Source organism: Vipera berus (genome assembly GCF_964194415.1).
Source record: "Vipera berus genome assembly, chromosome: 2".
NCBI classification, from domain to species: Eukaryota; Metazoa; Chordata; class Lepidosauria; order Squamata; family Viperidae; genus Vipera; species Vipera berus.
In genome coordinates, this window is record NC_138203.1 from 10583944 (window position 1) to 10610697 (window position 26754).

At 47.1% G+C, this 26754-nt stretch overlaps 1 protein-coding gene across 5 annotated transcripts in view; it reads left to right on the forward strand.

The window, feature by feature from the left end:
* IL11RA (interleukin 11 receptor subunit alpha) overlaps positions 1–26754 on the forward strand; it is a 105571-nt gene that overhangs the window by 64896 nt on the left and 13921 nt on the right. For all 5 annotated transcript variants that reach the window (XM_081319283.1, XM_081319287.1, XM_081319285.1 and 2 more), the window contains 2 exons: positions 23915–24014; positions 24239–24299. In XM_081319283.1, coding sequence (XP_081175409.1) covers positions 23915–24014; positions 24239–24299 — 161 coding nt within the window. The remainder of the gene's footprint in view (positions 1–23914; positions 24015–24238; positions 24300–26754) is intronic.

Below are 26754 nucleotides of genomic sequence, written 5' to 3' on the forward strand. Positions count from 1 at the left end.
TTCCCCCCAGTTTGAATTTCCATTGTATGAAACAGGAGGAAAGGGTAACGGATTTAGTGTAGATTTGAAGAGGGGCTGAGGCAGCATTGCAAGAACTTTCCCCCCCCCCCACCCCCAGGAAACTTCTAGCTTCCCACAGATGTCTCAAGAATTGTGGAGGAAAGATCAGCAAGGGAAAATATCTTCCTGAAAATATGACTTGCCCACCCAAATATTGATTCCCCCCCACCCCGCCACCCAGGTTTTGGAGGAAGAAGGCTGATATTGTTCAGTGGGGGGGAAAACAGGAATCTAGAAACATCTTTTTTGACAAACAAATTTTTATCAAAAGGCAACAGCTGCAGCTCATGAAAGGTTTATACCTTTCAAACTTAAAAAAAATGGAAAAAGTGCTACCAGACTCCTGATTTTTTTAAATTATTTTTTATTTTTTTGCATACATATTGCAGGGGAACATTTTTTGCAGTGGGAAAAATACTAGGAAGAAGAAGAAAAAAAAACCTACAGAGTTATCTCAACACTCAGCAGAGCCCAGCGATTGGTCTAAAGCAGTCTTTCTTAATTACTTTTCCTCTCAGGACTTCGCCCCACTTTTAAAAATTATGGAGGGCCCCAGAAGAGCTTTTATTTGCATGGGCTATAGTCATCGATGTGTGCTGTATTAAAAATCAAAATGCATGCATGTGTAGAAAATTTATTTATTTTTTGAATCACGAAGAAAATAAGAATATGAAACCCATTGGATATGAACAAATAAAATATTATTCATAAAAAACTATTTCGAATACATTAAAACAGTGGTTCTCAACCTCTGGTCCGTAGAACCCCCCGAGGGGGGGGCCCGCAATGTTTGTCCAAGGAGGTCTGCAAAGGCTTGAAAAAAATGTTATAATTTAAATGTTGAATTAACCTTGGGGATCCGTGGCCATGGTCTGTAGCCACAAATGGTATTTATAAGGAGTCCATGGTGAAGAAAAGGTGGAGAACCACTGCATTAAAACAGTGAGAAAAGTGGCATTGTTTTTTTAAAATTAAATTAATATCTGGCAAATAATTTTGATTTGGTGGGGGCCCTTGAGGAACCCTCAGGGGTCCTAGGACCATACTTTAAGAAACACTGTCTTAGAGGGGAAAAAAATTTCAAACTGCATGAAACGCTGGTGACACAAGCTAGGAGACAAAGAGCAGCAATATCACCACCATTGTGCCTTTAACACAAGCCCATTTTGAAAAACGAGCCTCTCGGCTAGGAGAAGCTCCTACGTGGATCCTCCAGCCGGAATAATTGCAAGCACTGGTCGGGATCCACTGCAGCTACAAGAGTAGGGAGGGTTCTCGGACAGAACATTTGCCCCCACTGGAAGAATTATTATGTATGAAACTTATTAAATGCAGAGGTCCTTGAAACTGAGGGTGCGTCTTTGCTTTGAAATCCAGCCACACATTTTTGTGGGTCAGAAAAAAGAAAAGAAAAAAGTTGACAGGAACAGCTGGGAAGAAAGTGATGGCCCTATGCCCAAAAAGAAGAGGGGGTCACATTATTCACCAAAGCACCAGGGGGGAGGACGAGAAACAAGGCTTCTAAACTGACCACAGAGAGAAGCAACCTGGAATTAAGGAGAAACTTCCTAACAGTGAGGACAATTAACCAGTGGAACAGCTTGCCTCCAGAAATCGTGGGGGCTCCATCACTGGAGATTTTTTAAGAAGAGGTTAGACAGTCATTTGTCTGAGATGGTATAGGACGGTTCTCCTGCTTGAGCAGGGGGCTGGACTAGAAGACCTCCAAGATCCCTTCCAGGTCTATTCTATTCTATTCCCGGTGCCTTTGCAGAGGGTGGCACACATCAATGTGTTTCAGAGAGCAAGTGGGAGGGGCCAGTTCTTGTAAATTAACCGTTGTGGTTATGTGAAAAGGAAAAAAATTCAAGAAAAATGTTTGCCCTGTTCACCGCCCTGAGTCCTTTGGGAGAAGGGCGGTATACAAATAATAATAATAATAACAGCAAAAGAATAACAGACTTAACAGAGTTGGAAGGGACCCTGGAGGTGGTCTACTCCAACCCCAGCTTACAGTTTAGGAAATACGTTTTCTTGCACCATTGGTAGAGTTTTGGGATAGTTTATCTTGCATCGTTTTGATGGTCTTGTGCACCTAATGAAGTCTTGCGTCCGACTCCAGATCTGGCCTAGTCCTTTTGGCACTTTTTGCTGCTGGCTGCAGAACTTGTGGTTGGAAACAGGTTTCTCTGAACAAAACTAGCTGAGAAATAGCATTTGTGTGTGTAAAGTCGCGTGCTTCACATAGAGACGGACACAGAGCTGGGGTAAAGATGAGTTTATTCTGAACAGAACGAACTGGGGAAACAGGGGAGCCTGGCGTCTATTTGTACCTGCCCAGGTGGATGGCATCCAATCAGTGCAAACCTGGGCTTCCTGCCAGTGCAGGTGACAATGGGTGTAGATCCTGGCTTCCCACCAGGCTGACCATGCCTGGAGCTGTCAACAGCTTAACTCATTAGGCTTATCCTGAGTGAGCAGTTATCGCCCGGAGCTGTCCAACCCCTCTGCTGATCTGCACCATCAGCCTCCTGTTGTGCTGTCCCTTTGTGTATGCTGGGAGGCATACACTGCAGTGTGAATGCAGCCTCTTAACTGTGGCCACTGCACTGTCAAGCAGTAGGGGGGGGGGGAAGATCAGAGGGAGTCTATAGCCCGTTGTCCAACCAAGTACATTTTATTCGGGTTCAGCTGCAGTTTTTTACTTGGAAAAAGGGTTACAGATCTGATCTTTTTCTTCTGTCGAGTAACCTGGCTCTCCTACATCATACGTGGGGAACAACGGCCCTTTTATGACTTGTGGACTTCAACTCCAAGAATTCCTGAGCCAGCCATTCTGGCTCAGGAATTCTGGGAGTTTAAGTCCACAGGTCATAAAAAGGCCATAGTTCCCCACCCCCATCCTATATGGTGGTAGGAAAGTAACCATGTTTTGCTATCCTTATTTTTTTTTTTTAACCAAATCTATCCATAGTCAACGTGGTACCTTCAGGATGAAATACAGAGAATCCCTTCAGCTGTGCTTGGCTTCTGATGATGAACTGATGGATATGTCACTTTTATTTGTTTGTTTATTTATTTGATGGACTGATTTCCGTAGCTGCCTATCTCAACCAGTGATGCTGGATGATGTACATCATAAAAACATGCTAGTCTCACTTTAGGCATAAATGCCAGCTGGAGACTCTGGGCCAGTCCCCCACTCTCATTTAGAACATAGAATAACGGAAGGGACCTTGGAGGTCATCTAATCCAACCCCCTGTTCGAATTGGAGACCCAACCATTCTGGACAAATGACTTTCCAATCACTTCTTGAAAACCTCCAGTATTGGAGCACCCACAATTTCTGGAGGCAAATGGCTTGTTCCACTGATTAATTGTTCTCACTGTCAGGAAATTTCTCCTTAGGTAATAGTTCCAGGTTGCTTCTTTCCTTGATTGGTTTCCCTCCATTGTGCCTTGTCCTGCCTTCAGGTGCTTGGGAGAATTGGTGGACACCCCCCCCCCTCTTCTTTGTGACAGCCCCTTAAGTATGGAAAATAGTTATCACCCCCACAACCTTCTCTTCAATAGCCGTACCCAATTCCTGCAACATTATTCATGTGTTTTAGCCTGCAGTCCCCTGATTATCTTTGTTGCTCTTCTCTGCACTCTTTCTAGAGTCTCAACATCCATTTTACATCGTGGTGACCAAAACTGGACGCAGTATCCCAAGTGTGGCCTTACCAAGGCCTTGTAAAGCGGTACTAACATTTCACGTGATCTTGATTCTATCCCTCTGTTAATGCAACTTAGGACTGCATTGGCCTTTTTGGCTGCTGCCGTATACCTACCTCCCAGCCCAACCCACCTCGCAGGGCTGTTGTGGGGAAAATAAGGGAATTTTTCTTGGAAGTAAATAAGGAACTGAAATGGGAGAATCAGCAGAGGAAAAAATGGAGAAAAGACTTGACTCCACCTTCCTGTCCCATCCACTTTCATGCTGCCGAAGAATATAACCTCCTCACTTTGCATTTGGCCCTGAGTCGCCCGTGCAGTTTCCTGGGTAAAGGAATTGCCGAGGGTTGCCTAGGAGTTGTTGTGTTGTATTTGTCCGACTAGCCAACAGCCCTTGGAATGAAGCCCTGCTTGGCTTTTCATTCAGACCCTGAGCAGGCCTGACCCAAGAGCAGATTCGGGCAGCCAACTCTAGCATCTCCTGTCAGTGACATGCTCAAGACAGCACAGATAATTTAGCCAGAGTTTTTCTTGGCTGGGTTCTTGGTTAGTCATTAACGTCTCCTTAAATCCTCTTATTTTGCAACAAAATGTTTAGAAATGCCTGCTGTCTTGGTGAGAAGACAGAAGCGTGAGCAGAGAGGATATTTGTAGAGCTCTCTGTGACCTGCCGAGGCTTATGGATGGTGAGAAGGGAGAGGGCAGAGTATCTGGTTTTCTCTGAATATCCCTGGGAAACAGCTTCCTCCTTCTTCCTTTCTCTTAAATTTCTTTCTTCTTCCTCCTTCTTCCTTTTAATTTTGTCTATGGAAATATAGAATAGAATAGAATAGAATAGAATAGAATAGAATAGAATAGAATAGAATAGAATAGAATAGAATAGAATAGAATAGAATAGAATAGAATAGAATAGAATAGAATAGAATAGAATAGAATAGAATAGGATGGGATGGGATGGGATGGGATGGGATGGAAAATATGGAATAGAATAGAATAGAATAGAATAGAATAGAATAGAATAGAATAGAATAGAATAGAATAGAATAGAATAGAATAGAATAGAATAGAATAGAATAGAATAGAATAGAAATAGAAATAGAAATAGAAATAGAAATAGAGCTGGAAGGGACCTTGGAGGTCTTCTAGTCCAACCCCCTACTCAAGCAGGAGGACCTATACCATCTCAGACAGGTGACTGTCCAGCCTCTTTTTAAAAACCTCCAGTGATGGAGCGCCCACGATTTCTAGAGGCAAGCTGTTCCACTGGCTGATTGTCCTCACTGTCAGGAAGTTTCTCCTTAATTCCAGGTTGCTTCTCTCTTTGATCAGCTTCCAAATTCTCAGTCATTCAGGTCATGGTTGTCCCAGAGGTGCTTTTTCAAGAGGCTCCCCTTCAAAGTCCAGTTGCCTCTTTAAAAAGCACCTTTGGGGTATCTTGTTCGTTTGCTTTATTTCTTCCTCCTTTCTTTTTCCTTCCTCCTTTTTTCTTTTCTTCTTGTTGACTTGCTGTTTCTTCCTCTTTCAATCGGCACAGAGCTTTCGAAAACAGCCAGTTTAGATTTTCTCACTGCCAGCCAATTAGACCTGCACAGATGCAAATGCATCCGGTAAAGAATGAATTTTGCGGTGCCTCCCGGAGAAAGCCAGAGCAGTCAGCTGATTCCCTATGTAAGGTGATGCCTCTGCAACTCTTGTTTACTTTTCCAGAAGCGGCCAAAAAAAAAAATAGTCTTGATTGAACGGGCAGATTTCGCTCAGGTGAAAATGAAGCCCAAGGTGGAGCTGCTTGTTTTTAAAATCCGAAAATAGGGGTGCCTGGAAAGTATCTTTTTTTAAAAAAATCCCATTTATATCCTGCCCTTCTCCGAAGACTCAGGGCGGCTTACAATCTAAGCACAAATCAAATGTGCTTAGCAATAGCCTTCATTCTATGTATAGGCCTGCTTATTAGGGCTTTCGCGCGCCCCCCAAGCGGCATTATTACAAAGTCAGCTTAATTGCCCCCCACAATCTGGGTCCTCATTTTACCTACCTCGGAAGGATGGAAGGCTGAGTCAACCTTGAGCCTGGTGGGACTCGAACCTGCACTAATTGCAGGCAGCTGGTGTTACTTAAGGAGGCATTAGCCCACCAAGGCTCTTGGTGTTCTGGAGGCAGGAACTCAAGCCTATTTGCTCTGGGTCTGTCTGTACAGGTAATCCTCGACTTACAACCATTCATTTAGTCACCATTCAAAGTTGCAACGGCACACACACACACACACACACACATACACAAAAAGTGACGTACGACCGTTTTTCCCACGCTCCCTGCAGCATCCCCATGGTCATGTGATCAGAATCCAGACGCTTGGCAACCGACTCATATTTATGACGGTTGCAGTGTTCTGGGGTCATGTGATCGACTTTTGGCGACCTTCTGACAAGCATGGTCAAGGGGGAAGCCGGGTTCGCTTAACAACCACGTTGCTAACTTTAACAACGGAGCGTGATTCACTTAACAGCTGGGGGCAAGAAGGTTGTACAATGGGACAAAGCTCACCTATCTGTCTCGCTTAGCAACCGAAAGTTTGGGCTCAGTTATGGTCCTATATCGAGGACTACCTGCACTTCTCTGCTTGTTCAATTTCTATTTCTATCCAGGAGTAATTTCTAACTATGGTATTTTTACAGCGTTTACGCTGTTATTCCAGTAGTAGTAGGTGTAGTAGCAGTAGGGAAGAAAGTAGTGGTGAGCAGTGAGTACTACCATGCGTATATACTTGTGAGTGTGTTGTCTGTGTTGTTGTGTGAGGTCTCTGGTGTTTTGGAACTCACTGAATTGGGTATTGATAGAAGAGAGTCTTTGTCGCTGTTGATCTGTGGGGTCCCTGGTGCTCTCTGAGCTTGGTGGTTTTCTTACAGACGTTTCATGACCCAACTAGGTAGCATCAGTACTGGGAAGGAGGGGGTTGAAAAGAGGAAGAAGAGGAGGAAGAGAAAGGAGAAGGAAAGAGGAGGAGGAGGAGGAGGAGGAGGAGAAGGAGGAGGAGGAGGAGGAGGAGGAGGAGGAGGAGGAGGAGGAGGAGGAGGAGGAGGAGGAGGAGGAGGAGGAGAGTGCTCTCTGGGCTTGGTAGTGTTCTTGCAGACATTTCATGACCCAGCTAAGTAACACCCTCAGTGCTAGCAACCTAGCTAAGCAATGAAATGCCTTCAAGAAAACAACCAAGCACAGAAAACTCCAATGACTTGGGCATACGTAGAAGAACTCGTAACAAAAACTTGCAATGATGGAGCACCCAGGACTTCAGTAGGCAGCTGTTCCGCTGCCAAATTGCTCTCAAGCTTAGGAAATTCCTCTTTCTGAGACTGGATCTCCTGCAAGAAGTCTCCCATCTGTTGGTCCTTGTCCTGTCTTCAAGAACTATGGAGCATCCGTCTGCATCCCCTTCCCCATGACAGCCCTTTGTGTGTGGGGAGGCAGCTCTCATGCCTCCCCTTAGCCCTCTCAACGGAAAACTCAACGTGCCCAGTTGCTTTAATTGCTCTTTGTAGGCTTTACCCTCCGAGCACCTCATCATTTTTATTGGTCTGCTCTGACAGTTCTTCCACCACTCCTTTTATTTCCCCTCTTCATATTCGCAGAGCACACTGAGAAATATGTGACAGAGAGGAACAAACTTAATTGCATATTTGTTGACTTAAGAGAAATCATGGGAATGGCAGAATGTTCTTCACAGGACTTTGTCTCCAAACGGATCGCCATCTTTGTCCGCTCTCCTGCTTACGATTTGAAAAAGGGAAGCACCCGCCATGACATCATGTTACTGGAGAAGATAGCTAGGGGTGACATGATGGCAGCGTTCCAATATCTGAGGGGTTGCCACAAAGAGGAGGGGGTCCATCTATTCTCCAAAGCACCTGATGGCTGCACAAGAAGCAGCGGATGGAAACTAATCAAGGAGAGAAGCAACCTAAAGCTAAGGAGAAATTTCCCGACAGAACAATTAACCAGCGGAACGACTTGCCTCCAGAAATTGTGGGTGTTCCATCACTGGAGGCTTTCAAGAAGAGACTGGACAGCCATTTTTCCAGAATAGTATAGGGTTTCCTGCTTGAGCAAGGGGTTCAATCAATCAGAATAGAGCTGGAAGGGACCTTGGAGGTCTTCTAGTCCAGCCCCCTTGGACTAAAGACCTAGTCCAAGGGTTGGAAGACCGCCAAGGGATTTTCCAGGTCTGGTATTCTGTTAACCAATGGAAGGGCTTGCCTCCAGAAGTTGTGGGTGCTCCATCCCTGGAGCTTTTCAAGAAGAGACTGGACAGCCATTTGTCTGAAATGGTAGAGGATTTCCTGCTTGAGCAGGGGGTTGGACTAGAAGACCTCCAAGGTTCCTTCCACCTCTGTTATTTTGTTATTACTGTGTTGTTATTCTGTTGTTCTGTGATTCTGCTTCCCCATGGAGCTTTCTGCCCTAGGAGGGGAAGTGTGTAGGCCCATGTTTCTTGGCCCCAAAGGTGTCACTCTGCCAGCCAGCCTCCCTCCCCACTGGTCAGCCGGCTGCCTCTTGTCAGTTGAGGAAATGGAAAGGCCAGAGAGCAGTTGTGTAATTCTGGCCGCTTGTGTTGCTTGTGCCTTCTGTTGCAGTGTCCTATTTGTGCACTTTCTTGGCCGGTGGCCACAGTTCAGTTTTTCCCCCCCTCCCACCTGCACACCCATGCACACCCATTCAGCATTTTAGGGATGGAAACGGTCCTAGCAAGCAGACCGGATTTACCACTTGGCTGCCCACAGAACAAAAAACACTCCTCTCCAAAAGGAAGTTAATGGGGGGAAAATTCTGAGAACGTGCCTGCCAGTAAGCGGCACCCCACCATCCCTGGATGCTTCTGGGTCACAAGCGCCACCCCCCCACCCTGACCCCCAACAAGCTATCCATTCAAGGCTGTCTGGCAGGTAGCCAGAGGGCTGGGGGGGAGGGGGGCTGAAGGGTGGAGCACCCTTCCCCTTTCTGTGTAAAGCTTACCCAGTCCTTGGGGCTGCTGCACAATTACTACAGTTCGCAATTAAAAGGCCTATAAAAGTGCCATGGGAACTGCCCGGGGGGCTGAAGGCTGACACTTTGTTAGGCTTGGCAGAGCAAAATTTATGGAGCCGTGGGGGCGGGTGGCAGCTTCTGTCCACCTCAAGTTTGCAGCTGTGGGAAAAAGGCAGCAGGGACGGCTCTTCATTTGGCCTTTTGGGGAGGGGAGATCTTAAATCTACCCCCCCTGACCCCCTACGGCTTGGCGCTTCTCATTCATAAAATGATCTGCCCGCCAGATTTTTCCAGGAAATGCCATGCTTTATCAAGTGTCACTTAATCCATCCTGGGTGGTTAAAGCTTCTCTTTCTCAGTCTCAGCGACTTTTAAGATGGGTGGGTGTCAACTCCCAGCCAAGCATAATTTAGATGTGGACTTCAGCTCCCAGCATGCTGGCTGGGAATTCTGGGATTTGAAGCCTGCCCTTCTTAACGTCGCTGAGACTGAGAAACACGGGGCTGTTACACTGATAGAACACAGACCATAGACTGCTGGAAGGGACCTTGGAGGTCTTCTAGTCCAGCCATTCCAGGGAAATGGCTGTCCAGTCTCTTTTTGAAAGCCTCCAGTGATGGGGCACTGTTAGGGAAGCCCATCAAAGGAAGATTTTCAAAAAGTATGTAAGTGTGTGTGTGTGTGAGGGAGAGAGAGAGGGCGCGTGTATTTAATAGTGAAATACAATATCTTACCAAACAGGCAATGATTACAGGTAGATTTCAACTTTACAATCATTAATTTGGTGACTGTTCAAAACTACAACGGCACCGAAAAAGGTGACTTACGATGAAAACCGAGAGTCTTGGCAACCGACTCATATTTATGACGGCTGCAGTGTCCCGGGGTCCCGTGATCCACTTTTGCGACCTTTTGACAAGCAGTGGGGAAGCCAGACTCATGTAACAATAGTGTTGCTAACTTACCAAATGCACAGATTCACTTAACAACTATGCCAAGAAAGGTGGTAAAATGGGGCAAAATTCACTCAACAAATGTTTCGCTTTGCGAGATAAATTTTGGGCTCAATTGTGGCCCTAAGTTGAGGACTTCCTCTATAGCAGTGGTGGCGGCACTCAGAGCCCTCTCTGTGGGCACGCGTGCCGTCGCCCCAGCCCTGCCTCCCCCCGCAGCCCCCTCCTCACCAGCAGCCCCCCCCAGAGCAGAATCACCGCTAGGTACGGCCTGCGTAGAGCAGCACAGCCAAGGACATGGCAGCTGGGCAGCAGGGACAAGACTCTGCCCTCGTGCCCCATCGCGCACAGATGCTGCTGCGGGGCATTGGCAGATGGTGTGGCTGCCATGGCACTGCAGAGCTGCCTGGGCAATCTGCTGTGGCCAGCCGTGGAGGTGATAGGTGGCCCTGCAGGTGGGCGGGGGCAGGCGGGGCAGTTTTTGGGTACTCGGGGTCTAAAAGGTTCGCCATCACTGCGCTATAGCCTTGTTTTGGTTTCCAAGCACTGCCTGCACGCCTGCAGTCTTGGCAAGGCATCTAGTAATAAAGGAACTTTATCTCAGGTTGAAGTATGTTCTTGAAATACTCTATGGAATTCTTCGTCTGATGAAGAGCTTTGGCGCCAGCCTGCCAGGGAGCAACAAAGGGCAATTTTAATCATTGTACAAAAAAACTCATCCTCTTCCTTTTAAACAATGGATCCAGGATATCAGCGTGTAGTTTATTCTTGAAGCATTTCCGTGTTCTAAAAATGAAAGGACGATCCATTTCTTTCTGTACCATCTGGAGTAAAGAATATGGTCAAGGACTGGCTTAATTTTTTTACGTTATATCCAGTTAATATATGGATCTCTTTTTTTTCCTATTAACAGCTTCCCCCACTGACTTTGGAAGGTCGCAAAAGGGGATCACGTGATCCCGGGACGCTGAAACCATCATAAATACGAGTCAGTTGCCAAGAGTCTGAATTTTGATCACCTGATTGTGGGGATGCTGCAATGGTCATGAGAGCGAAAAACGATCGCAAGTCAATTTTTCCCAGTGCTGTTGTAACTTTGAATGATCACTAAACAAGTGGCTGTAAGTCGAGGACAAGATATGAATTAAAGAAACTTCCGATTTCTTATAAAATCATCAACCCCGAAAAATCTAGTAGCCATCCCTTTTTGAACATTCTTCAACGGTTCTAATAAACATGAAATCCCACTTTCTGATGTATTTGCATTAGAAGCCAACATATTGTACCAAACACAGATTTCAAAGCCTTACAGGGAGACTTAAAGTAGATTTAAAATAGCAGCACAACTTTGAAGAAGATTTGTAACTCAGGGTTGAAATGAGGGGTCCTTGGTGTTCTCTGAGCTTGTTTGTTTTCCTACACTGATGATGTTACCTCGTTAGGGTAATGAAACGTTTGCAAGAAAACAAGCAAGCTCAGAGAACACCAACGATCCCTCAGCACAACTTCCCTTGTTGATTGACAAGTCTGGTAGCTGCTGATGGGATTCGGGGAGGATATTCTCATGTATTCAGGCCCAACTTCTTTTATCTGGTCCAGCTGAGATTTTTCTTTGATTTCCTTAAGGACTCAGTTCCTTGTTATGTACCTCCTCCCAAAGGGATCGATGGAATGGCTTGCCTCCAGAAATTGTGGCTGCTCCGTCACTGGAGGTCTTCAAGAAGATATTGGATAGCCATTTGCATGAAATGGTACAGGAGTTGGACTAGAAGACCTCCAAGGTCCCTTCCAACTCTATTATTCTTGCTCTGTTTAATTTTTTTTATTTTTTATTACATTTATATCCCGCCCTTCTCCGAAGACTCAGGGCGGCTTACAAGCTTAGCAGTAGCCTTCATTCTATGTATATGCCTTAATCTCGTAACCAACCCTGCTTAGGTGCCTCCTTCGTCTTTAGTGTGGCAGCCACAGCCTAGCCTTGCAGCCACAGCAGCCACTTCTCCTGGGCATCAGAGTACTTTCCACCAAATAACAATAATGATAATAATAATGTTGGAAGGGACCTTGGAGGTCATCTAGTCCAACCCCCTGCTCAGGCAGGAAACCCTATACCATTTCAGGCAAATGGCTGTCCAGTCTCCTCTTAAAAACTTCCAGTGTTGGAGCATTCACCACTTCTGGAGGCAGGTTGTTCCACTGGTTAATTGTTCTGTCAGGAAGTTTCTCCTTAGTTCTAGGTTGCTTCACTCCTTGATTAGTTTCCATCCGTTGCTTCTTGTCCTGCCTTCAGGGGCTTTGGAGAATAGCTTGACTCCTTCTTTTTTGTGGCAGCCCCTGAGATATTGGAACATGGCTATCATGTCACCCCTCATCCTTCTCTTCATTAAACTAGACATGCCCAATTCCAGCAACCATTCCTTATATGTTTTAGTCTCAAGTCCCCTAATCCTCTTTGTTGCTCTTCTCTGCACTCTTTCTAGAGTCTCGACATCTTTTTTACATCGTGGTGACCAAACTGGATGCAGTATTCCAGGTGTGGCCTTACCAAGGCCTTGTAAAGTGGTATTAGTACTTGACGTGATCTTGAGGGTCTCCTTCCAACTTCTGCAGCTCCCTCCAACTTCTGGTGGAGTTGAGCCACAGTTCTTCAGTGGGCGAAGCCCTGAGTGTGCAGGTGACCAGTTCGGATTTGTGGCTATCGTCCACCTTGCTTAGGTGCCTCCTTCATCTTTAGCGTGGCAGCTTCAGCCTGGCCTCCAAGGTGGGCATCTCTTGGGACCTTCCCAAACCTGGTTCTGGCACTCCTCTTGGGGTTAAGCGTTCAACCCAGCCTCAGTTTCTTTCTGGCCTCCAAAGAACCTGGGCAGCATCCCTAGCACTTCATTCTGCAGATGAGCTGGAAAACAGGCTAGCTGGGGAGGATGGGACTCGTAATGCACGATAACCAGAGAGCAAAATGTATTCCAGATCTTATCAGAAGAAAACAACACAGCATGTTTTCCTGGGCCTGGCATTCATTCATTCATTCATTCATTCATTCATTCATTCATTCATTCATTCATTGCAATTGTATTTATTTAAAACGTTTATATGAGAGTTGTCTGCCAGCGAGACAGCAGCAAAATACATTAAATAAATAAAACAAATAAATTGGTATAGCCGCCCATCTTTCAACCAACTCTGAGCAGCTCCTCGTCTAAAATGAGAAGACATATAAAATCATGCTAAAGCTATAAAACTCAATCGGTTAAAAACGTTTCCCCGTCTCCCATTTTCTTCTCCTTTGAAAAATCCACTCAGGAATGAAGGTATAAATTTACCTGTTGGGAAAATGCCACTTTTCTTCCCCGCTGAAGGGATCGGGATCGTATGGGTGGTGCTGTATTTCCAAACAAACAAGAATTCTCTTCCCCCCCCCAAAAAATTGATTTAAATCCCAGAAGTGTCTCTGTCTGTCTGTCTGTCTGTCTGTCTGTCTGTCTGTCTGTCTCTCTCTCTCTCTCTCTCTGTGTGTGTGTGTGTGTGTGTGTGTGTGTGTGTGTGTGTGTGTGTATATCAGGAGGAGGTCCAGCTCTTTGAATATGCTTTCTTGGAGCATATTCAAAAGCTGCTGGGAGGCCCCTGCCTGGCAGAGGGCTTCGATTTAGGAATTATTTTATATTCCCCTAATAGGGTCCTCTCTGGCTTTGGGGGATGAAAAGACCTCAAATCTGGTAATTTTTCTTCTTTAGCTCCAGCAAGTTTAGCCTTTGAGTTGTACTTTTCCATCTTTCTTTTTGTTGCACAGCCAAAATACCAATTCAAAAAGGGAAGACCGCAGAATTAAAAATGAGTATTTTTGCAATTCTGTTCCACTTTCTCTGGCCAGACTTACCAAGTACGCTGGGCATGGAGCCATAACAGACGGACGATATGGAGAATTTGCCTCCAGAAGCTCCCCATCCTGCCACAGAACAAGCAGTCCTCATCTTACAACCACAATGGGGACTAGAATTTCCGTGACTAAGCAAGAGTGGTTGTTAAGTGAATCCAACACAATTTTATGAGCTTTTTGCCACAGTGGTTAAGTGGGTCACATGATCATTAAGTGAATCCGGCTCCCCCATTGACTTTGCGTGTCAGAAGCTGGCTGGGGAGGTTGCAAATGGCCGTCACACACACACACACACACACACACACACACACACACACACACACACACACTCCGAAATACTGTAACGGTCATAGGTCCATGTCAGTTGCCAAATGCCCAAATTTTGATCATGTGACCATGGTGATGCCACAGTGGTCACCAACATGGGGGTGTTTGTTAGTCACTTTTATCATTCTTGTTTTAACTTTGAACGGTCACCAAACAAATGGTCGTAAGTTCAAGGACCGCCTGTATTCTATGGAAAGAGGAGCCACTTTTGTTGCTGATCACCGCAGGTCCGCCTCCCACACACAGAGAGCCTCTTGGGCCAAAGCTCAAATTGTGTGAGGGAGGCAGTCCTGGCTCCCCCATCTTGGGTTAACCTCCCTGGATCCTATAGGACAGGGCTAGGCAACCTTGGCTCTTTTATGACTCGTGGACTTCAACTCCCAGAGTTCCTGAGCCAGCCATACTGAGGGAAAAAGGAGAGGTTTCCAAGCTGAGCCATGCTGGCTCAGGAATTCTGGGAGTTGAAGTCCACAAGTCATAAAAGAGCCAAGGTGGCCTACCCCTGCTATAGGACAATCAACAACTTTGGCTGCCTCATGCAACAAAGGCAATTTCGCCCTGTGGATGTGTCTCAAGTGAGACCCCTCCCCAGATTCAGGCCCCCTCCTTTGAAGATCACGCTCCCGGGGTCTCAACGGGACAGTTTTTATTATTTCTTTGTTCATTTGCTTGTATTTTGCCTGTACTATTTTTACAAATAACGCAAGGTGCCAAACACACACCTTCCTCCTCCTATTTTCCCCACAACAACAACCCTGTGAGATGAGCTGGGCTGAGATAGAGTGATTGGCCCAAGGTCACTTGGCTAGCTTTCATGCCTAAGGCGAGACTAGAATTCACCATCTCCCAGTGATTGGCCCAAAGTAACCCAGGTCGGCAGTTTGGCGGGTCGAATCCCGAGTGCCGCGTAGCAGAGTGAGCGCCTGTTACTCGTCCCAGCTTCTGCCAACCTAGCAGTTCGAAAGCACGTAAAAATGCAAGTAGAAAAATAGGGACCACTACGGTGGGAAGGTAACAGCGTTCCGTGCGCCTTTGGCGTCTAGTCATGCTGGCCACATGACCACGGAGACGTCCTCGGACAAGCGCTGGCTCTTCGGCTTTGAAACGGAGATGAGCACCGGCCCCTAGAGTCGGAAACGACTAGCACGCATGTGCGGGGGAACCTTTACCTTTACCTTTTTAACCCAGATGGCTTTCATGTCATTAGTGGGACTAGAACTCACCGTCTCCTGGTGACAGGCCCAAGGTCACCCGCTGACTTTCATGCCTAAGGCAGGACTAGAACTCACTGTCTCCTAGTAATTGGCCCAATAGCGCATGCTGGCTGGGGAATTCTGGGAATTGAAGTCCACATGCCTTAAAAATTGCCAAGGTTGAGAAACACACTAGCACATGGTGGCTGGGGAATTCTGGGAGTTGAAGTCCACATATCTTAACGTTCCCAAGCTTGAGAAACATTGCATTAAATAGTAATTTGTAATGGAATAAACGGTTTATCTGGAAATATTTCCTTGCCTAATGCAGTCACATTCCCTGCAGGCATCTACCCAGACAGTTGGACTTGGCCCGGGCTTGTCATGTGGCACTGAGTTCCACAGCCCTTCAGCTGCCAAATAGATGAAAAGCCGTTTCTGAGCTGCCAACTCCAGGAGAAAGCAACTAGGCAGCTCTGTTCTGTGATTGATGAGGTCCTGGAAGGCATGAAAGCTCTCCAAAGCGAAACCACACTTGGCTTTCCTGAGCGAGGTTGATTCATTGTTTGATTTGGCCTCCAAACAGCTTCTTGCCCAAACGGCCTCTTCAAGAGAAGGGGGAACAAGGCGGCATTCCGGGGAACCGATTCAGATACAAGCAGTCCTCGTCTTACAATCGTAACTGGAACCAGAATTTCTCTTGTTAAGGTGGCTGTTAAGTGAGTCACGTCCAGCCTTATGACCTTTTTGCCACAGTTATTAAGCAAATCACTGCAGTTGTTAGGTGAATCACGTGGCTCCTGAGGGAGTCACTCGGTTGTTAAGTGAATCTAGCTCCCCCCCCCGCCATTGACTTTGCTTGGTGGAAGCCGGCTGGGATCAGGTGACCCGGGAAACTGTAATTGTCGTAAATGCAGGCTGTGCCCAAATTTTGATCACATGGGAGTGCTGTGACAGTTGTAAGTCTGAGGACCAGTCGTAAGGGACTTTTTTCAGTGCCTTTCTAACTTTGAACGGTTGCTAAATGAATCGTTAGAATTTCAGGACTGCCCGTATCAACGTTTTTAAGATACTACATTAGCATACCTAATGAATACAGGGGCAAGAATACAAGCAGTCCTCGACTTACAACTGAGCTCAAAATTTCTGTTACTAAGCAAAACATTTGTCAAGTGAGTTTTGCTCCCTTTCATGATGTTTCTTGCCACTATCATTAAGTGAATCACTGCACCGGCTCGCCACAGGGCTGTGTGCTTAGCCCCTATCTGTACTCTTTGTACACATATGACTGTGTATCATCCGACCCATCTACTGCGATAATTAAGTTTGCAGATGATACTACCATGGTGGGTCTTATTACAGGTGGGGACGAGACAGCATACAGGGCGGAGGTACAAAAACTATCCATATGGTGTTGTAACAACAACTTGCACCTTAACATCGGCAAGACAAAAGAGATGGTGCTAGACTTCCAGAGGGAAAAGGAGGAACCTGCCCCACTTTACATCGGGGAGGACTGTATGGAGTTTCCTCTTTTAAATTTCTGGGAGTCTACCTCTGCGAAAATCTTACCTGGAAAGTTAATACAACCCAGGTGGCCAGAAAGGCCCAACAGAGACTTCACTTTCTCAGGGTCTTGCGGAAGAACAGGGTAGAACAACGGCTAATGACCCTCTATTACTGGTCTACTATAGAGAGCATCCTCTCGTACTGTATTGTGGTTTCGTATGCTGGTCTGACAGCTGCGGATAGGAAAGCATTACAGAGGGTGGTGAGCACAGCACAAGACATTGTGGGCTGCCCCCTGACACCACTAGATGACATCGCCAGGGCTCGCTGCCTTGGAAGAGTGAGGAAAATTCTCAGGGATGACTCACACCCTGGACGGTATCTCTTTACTCTCCTACCATCGGGTAGGAGATATAGGAGTATAGCCAGCCGTACCAACAGGCTGAAGAACAGTTTTTATCCATGGGCTGTTAGGCTTTTGAACGGGATATAATTTTATAAACTTTATGCATGATTGACTTGCGAGGCTGGTGTGTTGTGCAATTAGCTCACACGGTGTAATAAGATGGAGGGTTTGTGTCACTGTAAGTTGGGGGTGGGGGCACGAAGGGAGGCTCAGCCTATCTCAATGTATACATGGTTGTACTTTGACAATAAAGGTTCATTCAATTAACATTGGTCATTAAGCGAAACTGGCTTCTCCCCCCATTGACTTTGCCTGTCAGAAGGTCATAAAAGGGGATCCTGTGACCCCGGGACACTGCAACCGTCATAAATACGAATCAGTTGCCAAGTGTCCAAATCTTGATCACAACCACCACGGGGATTCTGCAAGGATCGTAAGCGTGAAAAATGATAAGTCACTTTTTTCAGTGCCGTTAAAATTTTGAATGGCCACTAAAAAAAAGGTGTAAATCAAAGACTATCTGAGTTTCTTGCAAAAACTGCACCCCCAGAAAATCAGGTGTCCAGGATTGGGGAGGTCTGGATGACTCACTAGGCCAGGGGTAGGCAACCTTGGCTCTTTTATGACTGGTGGACTTCAACTCCCAGAATTCCTGAGCCAGCATGGCTCAGCATAGAAACCTCTCCCTTTTCCCTCAGCATGGCTGGCTCAGGAATTCTGGGAGTTGAAGTCCATGAGTCATAAAGCGGCCTAGGCCAGGGGTAGGCAACCTTGGCTCTTTTATGACTGGTGGACTTCAACTCCCAGAATTCCTGAGCCAGCATGGCTCAGCATGGAAACCTCTCCCTTTTCCCTCAGCATGGCTGGCTCAGGAATTCTGGGAGTTGAAGTCCACGAGTCATAAAAAAGCCAAGGCTGCCTATCCCTGCGACTAGGCGCTCCACGAAGCCGCTCCCATCTCGTGTTTTCAGGCGGCTCTGAAAATGTCCAGGCTGTAATTTTCCTGCTCTGAAGCTCATTATGATAACAACCATTTGCAAAGGAAGAAAAGCAGACATTTAACCTGATTGCTTTTGGGGGTAAGGGAAGCGCAGCTGAGTACGGTAGAAAGCAAGCCAAGTTATTTCTCTTTTTTTAGAGCCACAAGGATAACACAGACAGTCCTCAACTTACGACCACAACGGAGACCAAAATTTCTGTGGCTAAACGAGAGAGAGGCGTTAAGTGAGTTTTGCCCCGTTTTACGAGTTTTCTCACCACAGTTGTGGAGTGAATCACTGCCGTTCCTAAGTTAGTAACACAGTCGTTAAGTGAATCTCCATTGACTTTGCTTGTCAGAAGGTCATAAAAGGGGAATCATGTGACGCTGCGACCATCATAAATATGAGTCAGTTGCCAAGAGTCTGAATTTTGATCACCTGACCCTGGGGGAGGCTGCTACAGTCATTAAGGATAAAAAAATAAGTCACTTTTTTCAGGGCCGTTGTGACTTTGAATGGTCACTAAATGAATGGTTATAAGTCAAGGACTGCCTATCCTGAGCAAGAAGAGCCATCCTAACCTGCAGAGGCAAACTTTATAGCTTAGACCCTATTTTGCTCTAGAGATTGCAAAGCGTAACCCCCGGTCCGTGGACCAGTACCGGGCCACAGCATGCCAGCAACCAGTCCGCACAAACAAGCAAAGCCCCATCCGCGGGATGCAGGCAGCACACAAAACCACGCACCCTCCGGCCTGTGGAAAAACCTCTCTCCACGGAACCGGTTCCTGGTGCCCAAAAGGTTGGGGACCCCTGGCGTAGAAGATTGTGTAGCGACTGCCAGTCCGTTGTTGTGGCACGCAGGCTTGGCAGCTGCACCCTGACTCTGGACTTTGCGATGGACACAAAACTGCTGCAGTTTGCATGCCCTGCGGCCTCTTGTGAGAAGTTAGGCAGACAGAATAACAGAGCTGGAAGGGACCCTGGAGGTCATTTAGTCCAACCCCCTAGTCAAGGAGGAGATCCTGTGTCTTCTTACAAGTGTCCAGTGTTGGAGCACTCATGACTTCTGGAGGCAAAGCATTCTTCTGATTAGCAGACTTAACACAGTTGGGAGGGACCTTGGGGGGTCTTCTTGTCTAACCCCCTGCTCAGGCAGGAGTCCCTGTACCATTCCAGGCAAATGACTGTCCCATCTCTTCTTAAAAACCTCCAGTGTTTGAGCACCCACAACTTCTGAAGGGAAGCTGTTCCCCTGGTTAACTGTTCTCACTGTTGGGAAGTTTCTCCTTAGCTCTAGATTGGATTTCTCGTTGATAAGCTTCCATCTCTCACTTCCTGTCCTGCCTTCCAGTGCTTTGGAGAATAAGCTCCACCCCCTCTCCCTTAGGATAGCACCTCCAGGATTGGAAGATGCTATGGTGTCACCCCCCCCAATCCTTCTCTTCTGTAGGCCAATCATATCTAGTACCCTCAATTTTTCATTGTAAGGTTTAGCCTCCAGACCCTTAATCATAACAGAATAACAGAGTTGGAAGGGGTCTTGGAGGCCATCTAGTCCAACCCCCTGCTCAAGCAGGAGACCCCCCCCTTTCTCGGTTATACCAAGACTCTGCTCGGCTCGGCCCAATCTTGGTTTCTTCTGCGGCTGTGCGAATGCCTGGGCATCTGCCCACATTGAGGGGAAAGAGAGCAGTTTGATTTCGCCTACTTTTGATTGGTTTCTCGGGAGAGAAAGCAGCGGAGCAAGAGGCTGGCTCTGCTGCTTCTTCGCCCGTGCCTCTCCAGGCCGCCTGTGGAATCTCCGTCTAAATAAACACGCCGATCCATTATGGGCTGGAGATAATGTTGTTTTTTCCATGTCAAACGGTTCCAGACATCGCAGTTCACCAAATACTTTGTTCGACCTGCTCGGTAGGAGCAGCAAAAAAAAAAAAGGCTTAAAGGGGATTTAGCCTCCCTCTCAGAGCCTGGGTGGGGGATAAAAGGAGAACCACAGGCTGATCTTGGCTGTGGTTTGGGGGTTTGGGGGTCCGGGAGGGGGTGGTGGGGCGGGCTGCTGTAGACCAGAGCGGTGCTTAGTCTGAGGTTGTGACTGAGGAAATTCAGGGCAGAACAATTCAGCCTCAGTCCCAGTCTAGAGACAGCTAATTGCAGAAATATTTCCATCCCTTTCCAAAGTCTTGTCCCGGATTCATCTTGCTGAACGCCAAAGCTTTCATTTGTTTACTACAGCTATCGCTGCAATCCCCCGTGGCGCCACCCTGCTGCCTGGTTCTCTGCACAAGGCGCACAGAATTGGCACCTAAGACAGGGCACACCTGAGGGGTTCACGCCAGGACATCCGGAGCTGAGCTGCTTGGAAGCAGAGTGGTGCCACTTGGAGGAAGGGGGAAACCCGGAGCAGATACGGAGCAGTGCAAACCTCAGCCACCCTAATGTGCTAAGGTGGGGGAGGACAAGGGGGCTCTCTGCGAGAAGCAGCATTCTGGACGGGAGAACAGAGTCCCTTCATGGCTGTGGCTCTGATCAGGTGCTAAAGTTAAAGAAGTAGGTGGTCCTCGGAAGAACGGAATTGGAAGGGACCTCAGAGGTCTTCTAGTCCAACCCCCTGCTCAAGCAGGAGACCATTCTGGACAAATGGTTGTCTGATATCTTCTTAAGCAGAGGTCCCAAAACCTTTTGGGCACCAGAGACCGGTTCCGTGGAGAGAGGTTTTTCCGCGGACCGGAGCATGTGTGGTTTTGTGTGCTGCATGCATCTCGTGGATGGGGCTTTGCTTGTTTGTGCGGACCGGTTGCTGGCATGCCATGGCCCGGTAGTGGTCCACGGACCGGGGGTTGGGGACCCCTGTGCTTAAGAACCTCCAGTGTTGGAGCACCCACAATATTTTTGTATTCTGTATTTTTATATGTGCCCTGTTCACCGCCCTGAGTCCTTCGGAAGAAGGGCGGTATACAAATATAATAAATACTAAATACTAAATACTATCTCAAGGCAACTTCATTTCCACTGGTTAATTGTTCTCGCTGTTAGGAAATTTCTCCTTAATTCCAGGTTGCTTCTCTCTTTGTTCAGTTTCCATCCGTTGCTTCTTGTCCTGCTTTCAGGTGCTTTGGAGAATAGCTTGACTCCCTCTTCTTTGTGGCAGCCCCTCAAATATTGGAACTCTGCTATCATGTCACCCATATCCTTCTTTTCACTAGACACACCCTACTCCTGCAACCGTTCTTATGTTTTAGCCTCCAGCCCCCTAATCATCTTTGTTGTTCTTCTCCGCCCTCTTTCCAGAGTCTCAACATCTTTTTCATGCGGTGGTGACCAAAACTGGATGCAGTATCCCAAATGTGGTCTTATCAAGGCATTATAAAGTGGCATTAACACTTCACATGATCTTGATTTTATCCCTTCCTGTTTGGGGCAGCTTTGTCTTTGACATCGTTATCTTTCTGCAGTGCATTTCTTCCAGCATTGACGCTGTGAGATCATCCAAACAGTCCTTGCTGTCCAGCCTGGGGAAATTCCTGTAGTCTGCATTTCTGACTCTGGGGTCTCCATGAGCACACGCTGGGGGGGGGGGAGGGGAGTTCTGCCCTGCTGCAAAAATGCCTGGGGATCTTGGGAGGGGGGCACGTGAAGGAAGGGGAGGTGGGAATTGTGCATCAGATTTCAGGAGCCGGGATGGGGAGGGCTGAAAAAGGGAGCAAGGCAGGCCAGGGGGGGCCTCTTGAGTGGATCTGTTTTGTTTTTAACTTCTGTGCATTACTTTGATCATCAAAGGACTGATTAAAAAGGCAAAAGGGGATGCAGCCATTCTGTTAGGGCAAGATTTTTTTTTTAATTCCATTTATATCCCGCCCTTCTCCGAAGACTCAGGGCAGCTTACAAGCTTAGCAGTAGCCTTCATTCTATGTATATGCCTGCTTATTAGGGCTTTCACACACACACACCCCAAGCGGCATTATTACAAAGTCAGCTTATTGCCCCCAACAATCTGGGTCCTCATTTTACCTACCTCGGAAGGATGGAAGGCTGAGTCAACCTTGAGCCTGGTGGGACTCGAACCTGCACTAATTGCAGGCAGCCGGTGTTACTTAAGGAGGCATTAGCCCACTGCTCCACCAAGATGGGGGTTTGGGGTAGAAATCGGGGAAAGATCTGGATCTCTGCCAGCAGCATGTGCCCAACTCCCCCTCCCAAGTTTGCTCTGCTCCCCCACCCCTCACCCGCCTTCATGCGTCTAAATGCCATCTTGGGAGTTCCCTCTCACCTATCTCTTCAAACCAAACCATGCCCAAAGGTGACATCTGTCCAGAGGGTGGAGGGGCGCCTCTGTTTCCGTTCCTGCCATTGATGTCTCCCCATGCCAATATTTGCCCAGCAGGAGCAGCTGTTTGAGTTTCCGTGAACTATCGCCAGTGAAAAGCTTGCATCTGTTTTCCCTTGGAGGGTCTGATCCTTCCTGATCATTTGGGTGGAACTTTCTATCAGGAAGGAAGGAAGGAAGGAAGGAAGGAAGGAAGGAAGGAAGGAAGGAAGGAAGGAAGGAAGGAAGGAAGGAAGGAAGGAAGGAAGGAAGGGATGAATAATAGAATAACAGAGTTGGAAGGGACCTGGGAAGCCTTATAGTCCAAGCCTCTGCTCAGTCAGGAAGGTCCATAACATTTTTTAAAAAATGGTTATCTAGTCTCTTCTTGAAGACCTTGAGTGATGGAGCACCACAATTTCTGGAGGCAGGTTGTTCCACTGGTTAAGGTAAAGGTAAAGGTTCCCCCGCACATGCGTGCTAGTTGTTTCCGACTCTAGGGGCCGGTGCTCATCTCCGTTTCAAAGCCGAAGAGCCAGCGCTTGTCCGAGGACGTCTCCGTGGTCATGTGGCCGGCATGACTAGACGCCAAAGGCGCACGGAACGCTGTTACCTTCCCACCGTAGTGGTCCCTATTTTTCTACTTGCCTTTTTACGTGCTTTCGAACTGCTAGGTTGGCAGAAGCTGGGACTAGTAACAGGCGCTCACTCTGTTACGCGGCACTCGGGATTCGACCTGCCAAACTGCCGACCTTCTGATTGACAAGCTCAGTGTCCTAACCCACTGAGCCACCGCGTCCCTATATGTTCCACTGGTTAATTGTTCTCAAATGTCAGGAAATTTCTCCTTCGTTCTACAGTAGGTTGCTTCTCTCCTTGATTAGTTTCCATCTGTTGTTTCTAGTCTTGCCTTTAGGTGCTTTGGAAAATAGGTTGACCCCCCCTTTTTTTGTGGCTAGCCCCTCAAATATTGGAAGACTGCTATCCTGTTACCCCCAGTCCTTCTTTTCATTAAACTAGACATACCTAATTCCTACAACCGTTCTTCATATGTTTTAGCCTCCAGTCCTGTATGGAGAAAGAAGGAGGGGGGGGAGGAGGGAAGGGAAGGGAAGGGAAGGGAAGGGAGGGAGAGAGAGAGAAAGAAAGAAAGAAAGAAAGAAAGAAAGAAAGAAAGAAAGAAAGAAAGAAAGAAAGAAAGAAAGAAAGAAAGAAAGAAAGAAAGAAAGAAAGAAAGAAAGAAAGGAAAGAGAAAGAAAGAAAGAGAGAGAGAGAGAGAGAGAAAGAAAGAAAAAGAAAGAAAGAAAGAAAGAAAGAAAGAAAGAAAGAAAGAAAGAAAGAAAGAAAGAAAGGAGAAAGAAAGAAAAAAAGGAAAGAAAGGAAAGAAAGAAAGAAAGAAAGAAAGAAAGAAAGAAAGAAAGAAAGAAAGAAAGAAAGAAAGAAAGAAAGAAAGAAAGAAAGAAAGAAAGTCAATCACAGGATTGGAAACAGCGACCCCACAGCTTTTCAATTTTAGCAATCAACCTCCTGATGTTGTTCTTTTTTCTCCCTCCCCCCCCCTTTGGCCTCTTAGATGCTGAGCCTCACCAGCTGGGTGAGCAGAGGGCTGGTCCTTTTTGCCATGGTGGTCACAACCGCTTCCATCACCATATCAGGAGAATGGGGCGAAGAAGGTGAGCCCCAAGTTCAGCCCGCGCTGGGAGGGCTGCCTGTAGAGGGTGTGGGGAGGGGGGTCACTTTTGGCCAAAACAACCCACCAGCCTTCGTAAGGAGGAGGGAAGAGGGACTGCAAGGTCCCACTCTTAAGGCCAAAGACATGGTTGCACATCCTCTGGCAAACTTGGGATCCATGAAGCAGTGGAGCACCAAGTCTCATGCTCTGGGGCTTTTCTTGCAGGGGTGACCTATGCCGAGCTCGGGAGTGACGTGGCTCTGAAATGCCCTGGAGCAAACCCAAGGTAGGTACCTGAGCAGGCCCGATCCTGGTCTCACCCAGGTGTCTTGTGCAGAATGTGTCCAGCTGAGGGTCTGAAGATCCCCAAGGTGATCCCTAAGGCGGTTGAAGGTACCTTGCCTTCTCTCCCTGTTTGCACTGTCATTAAAATCCCCCCTTTATGGAACGGGACAATTTAATTATTTAAAATAATTAGAAATATATTTTGTTTTTTTATCACTCACATTTCATGTTGTCCCTCCTTTGGTATCCTTTCTTTAATTTCCGTTTGACTGTTTCTACGATATTAGTGTAACTCTTGTCCCACGGTGAGTTGTCGTGTGGCAAATTGCCCACGGTGAGTTGTTCCATGCCAAGTTGGCTGCAGCGAGTTGCCGATGGCAAGTCAGCCGTGGCGAGTCGGTCATGGCAAGTTATCCCTCCACTTCCTAAGAGGCCAGAAGTTCAGGAGAAGTTTTCTCTTGAGTTTGGTTGTTTACTAGCAGACATTTCATTACCAATCTGGAGAACATCGTCAGTGCCAGGGAGGATGGAGTTTGCTCCCTTTTTATATGCCAGGGGTCTCCAACTCCCAGTCCACGGACTAGTAGCGGGCCATGACATGCCAGCAATCGGTCCACACAAACAAGCAAAGCCCCATCCGTGAGACTCAGGCAACACACAAAACCACACACCCTCCGATCCGCGGAAAAACCTTTCTCCACGTAACTAGTCCCTGGTGCCCAAAAGGTTAGGGACCTCTATTTATATGCAGCAGCTTGCCCTGCCACTTTTGATAGGGGTGTAGTTCCTCCTTGGTGAGTCCCTGATTATTGCTTTCTGCTTGATAATTTGTCTGGTGCTGATGCCTGCTTCTCTGTCTGCTACTGTGTTTCCCTGAAAATAAGACCCAACCGGAAAACAAACTCTAGCGTGATTTTCCAGGACGCTCGTAATATAAACTCAGAAATAAGCCCCAGTTAAAGATCGTCAGCCAGACGGACGCATTTAGTACCGTATTTTCCCGAAAATAAGACCTAATCAGAAAATAACATGTCTTTTGGAACAAAAATTAATCTAAGACCAGGTCTTACTTTCGGTAAAACACTGTAGAAGGGGTATGCAAGAGTTTTTGATTTTATTTTTTTTAATTGTCTCTTTTGAATGGGGTGAAAATGAGGACATGTTGACTACCTAGTTGGATTCAGGTACCTCTTTGCTTCTGGAGTTTAGATCGAGCAGCTTGGTTTAAAGTTCTGTTTGCATTTTTTATTTTTTTCTTTCAACTAATCTTAGAGATGCAGTCTTGATGGCGGTTGTCAGCATTTTTTGTGTGCTCAGGGTGACACAGTTTGTTCCAGTTGCTCCTTGAGGTTATCTATTGTTTAGTCTGAGGTGAGCATCCAGGATCATTAGCCCTGTCGTTTTTTTCAGCTGCTTCGTTGAGCTATTTTCCACCCAGCTGGGCAGTTTATTGGAGGTTTGTATCCGACCCTGGTGGGGGAGACACGCTGCCGTAGGTTTTCCTGCGGAAAAATAGTTGCTCCCTAGTGGAGGTTTGCCTACGTGCAAATTTCTCCCGTTTACCAGCTTTCTGAAGCATTTGATGCCCATATGTAGAACCAATGGAAGATTATTGACCCCCTGGTGCTCTCTGAGCTTGGAAGTCTTGTGCCAACCATGGTTTTTTTTACCTAGTCTTTACCCAATTAGGTAACATCATCAGTGCTAGAAGGGAGGGAGGTTTGCAGGGAGGAGGAGGAGGAGGAGGAGGAGGAGGACGACGACAACGACGACGACAATGACTGTGGGGTTCTTGGTGCTCTCTGAGCTTGGTTGTTTCCTTGCAGACGTTTCATGACCCATATAGGTAACATCATCAGTGCTAGAAGGGAGGGAGGTTTGCAGAAAGGAGGAGGAGGAGGAGGAGGAGGAGGAGGAGGAGGAGGAGGACAATGATGACTGAGGGGTTCTTGGTGCTCTCTGAGCTTGGTAGTTTTCTTGCAGACGTTTCATGACCCATATAGGTAACATCATCAGTGCTAGAAGGGAGGGAGGTTTGCAGAAAGGAGGAGGAGGAGGAGGAGAAGGAAGACGACGACGACAATGACTGTGGGGTCCTTGGAGCTCTCTGAGCTTGGTTGTTTTCTTGCAGACATTTCATGACCCAACTAGGTAACATCATCAGTGCTTGAAGGAAGTGGGGTTTGTGGAGAGGAGGAGGAGGAGGAGGACTATGGGGTCCTTGGTGCTCTCTGAGCTTGGTTGTTTCCTTGCAGACATTTCATGACCCATATAGGTAACATCATCAGTGCTAGAAGGGAGGGAGGTTTGCAGGGAGGAGGAGGAGGAGGATGAGTTCCTTGATACTCTCTGAGGTTGGCTGTCTTCTTGCAGACATTTCAATTACCTATTCTAGGAAACTTCATCAGTGCTACAAGGGAGTGGGGTTTGCAGAGAGGAGAAGGAGGAGAACTGTG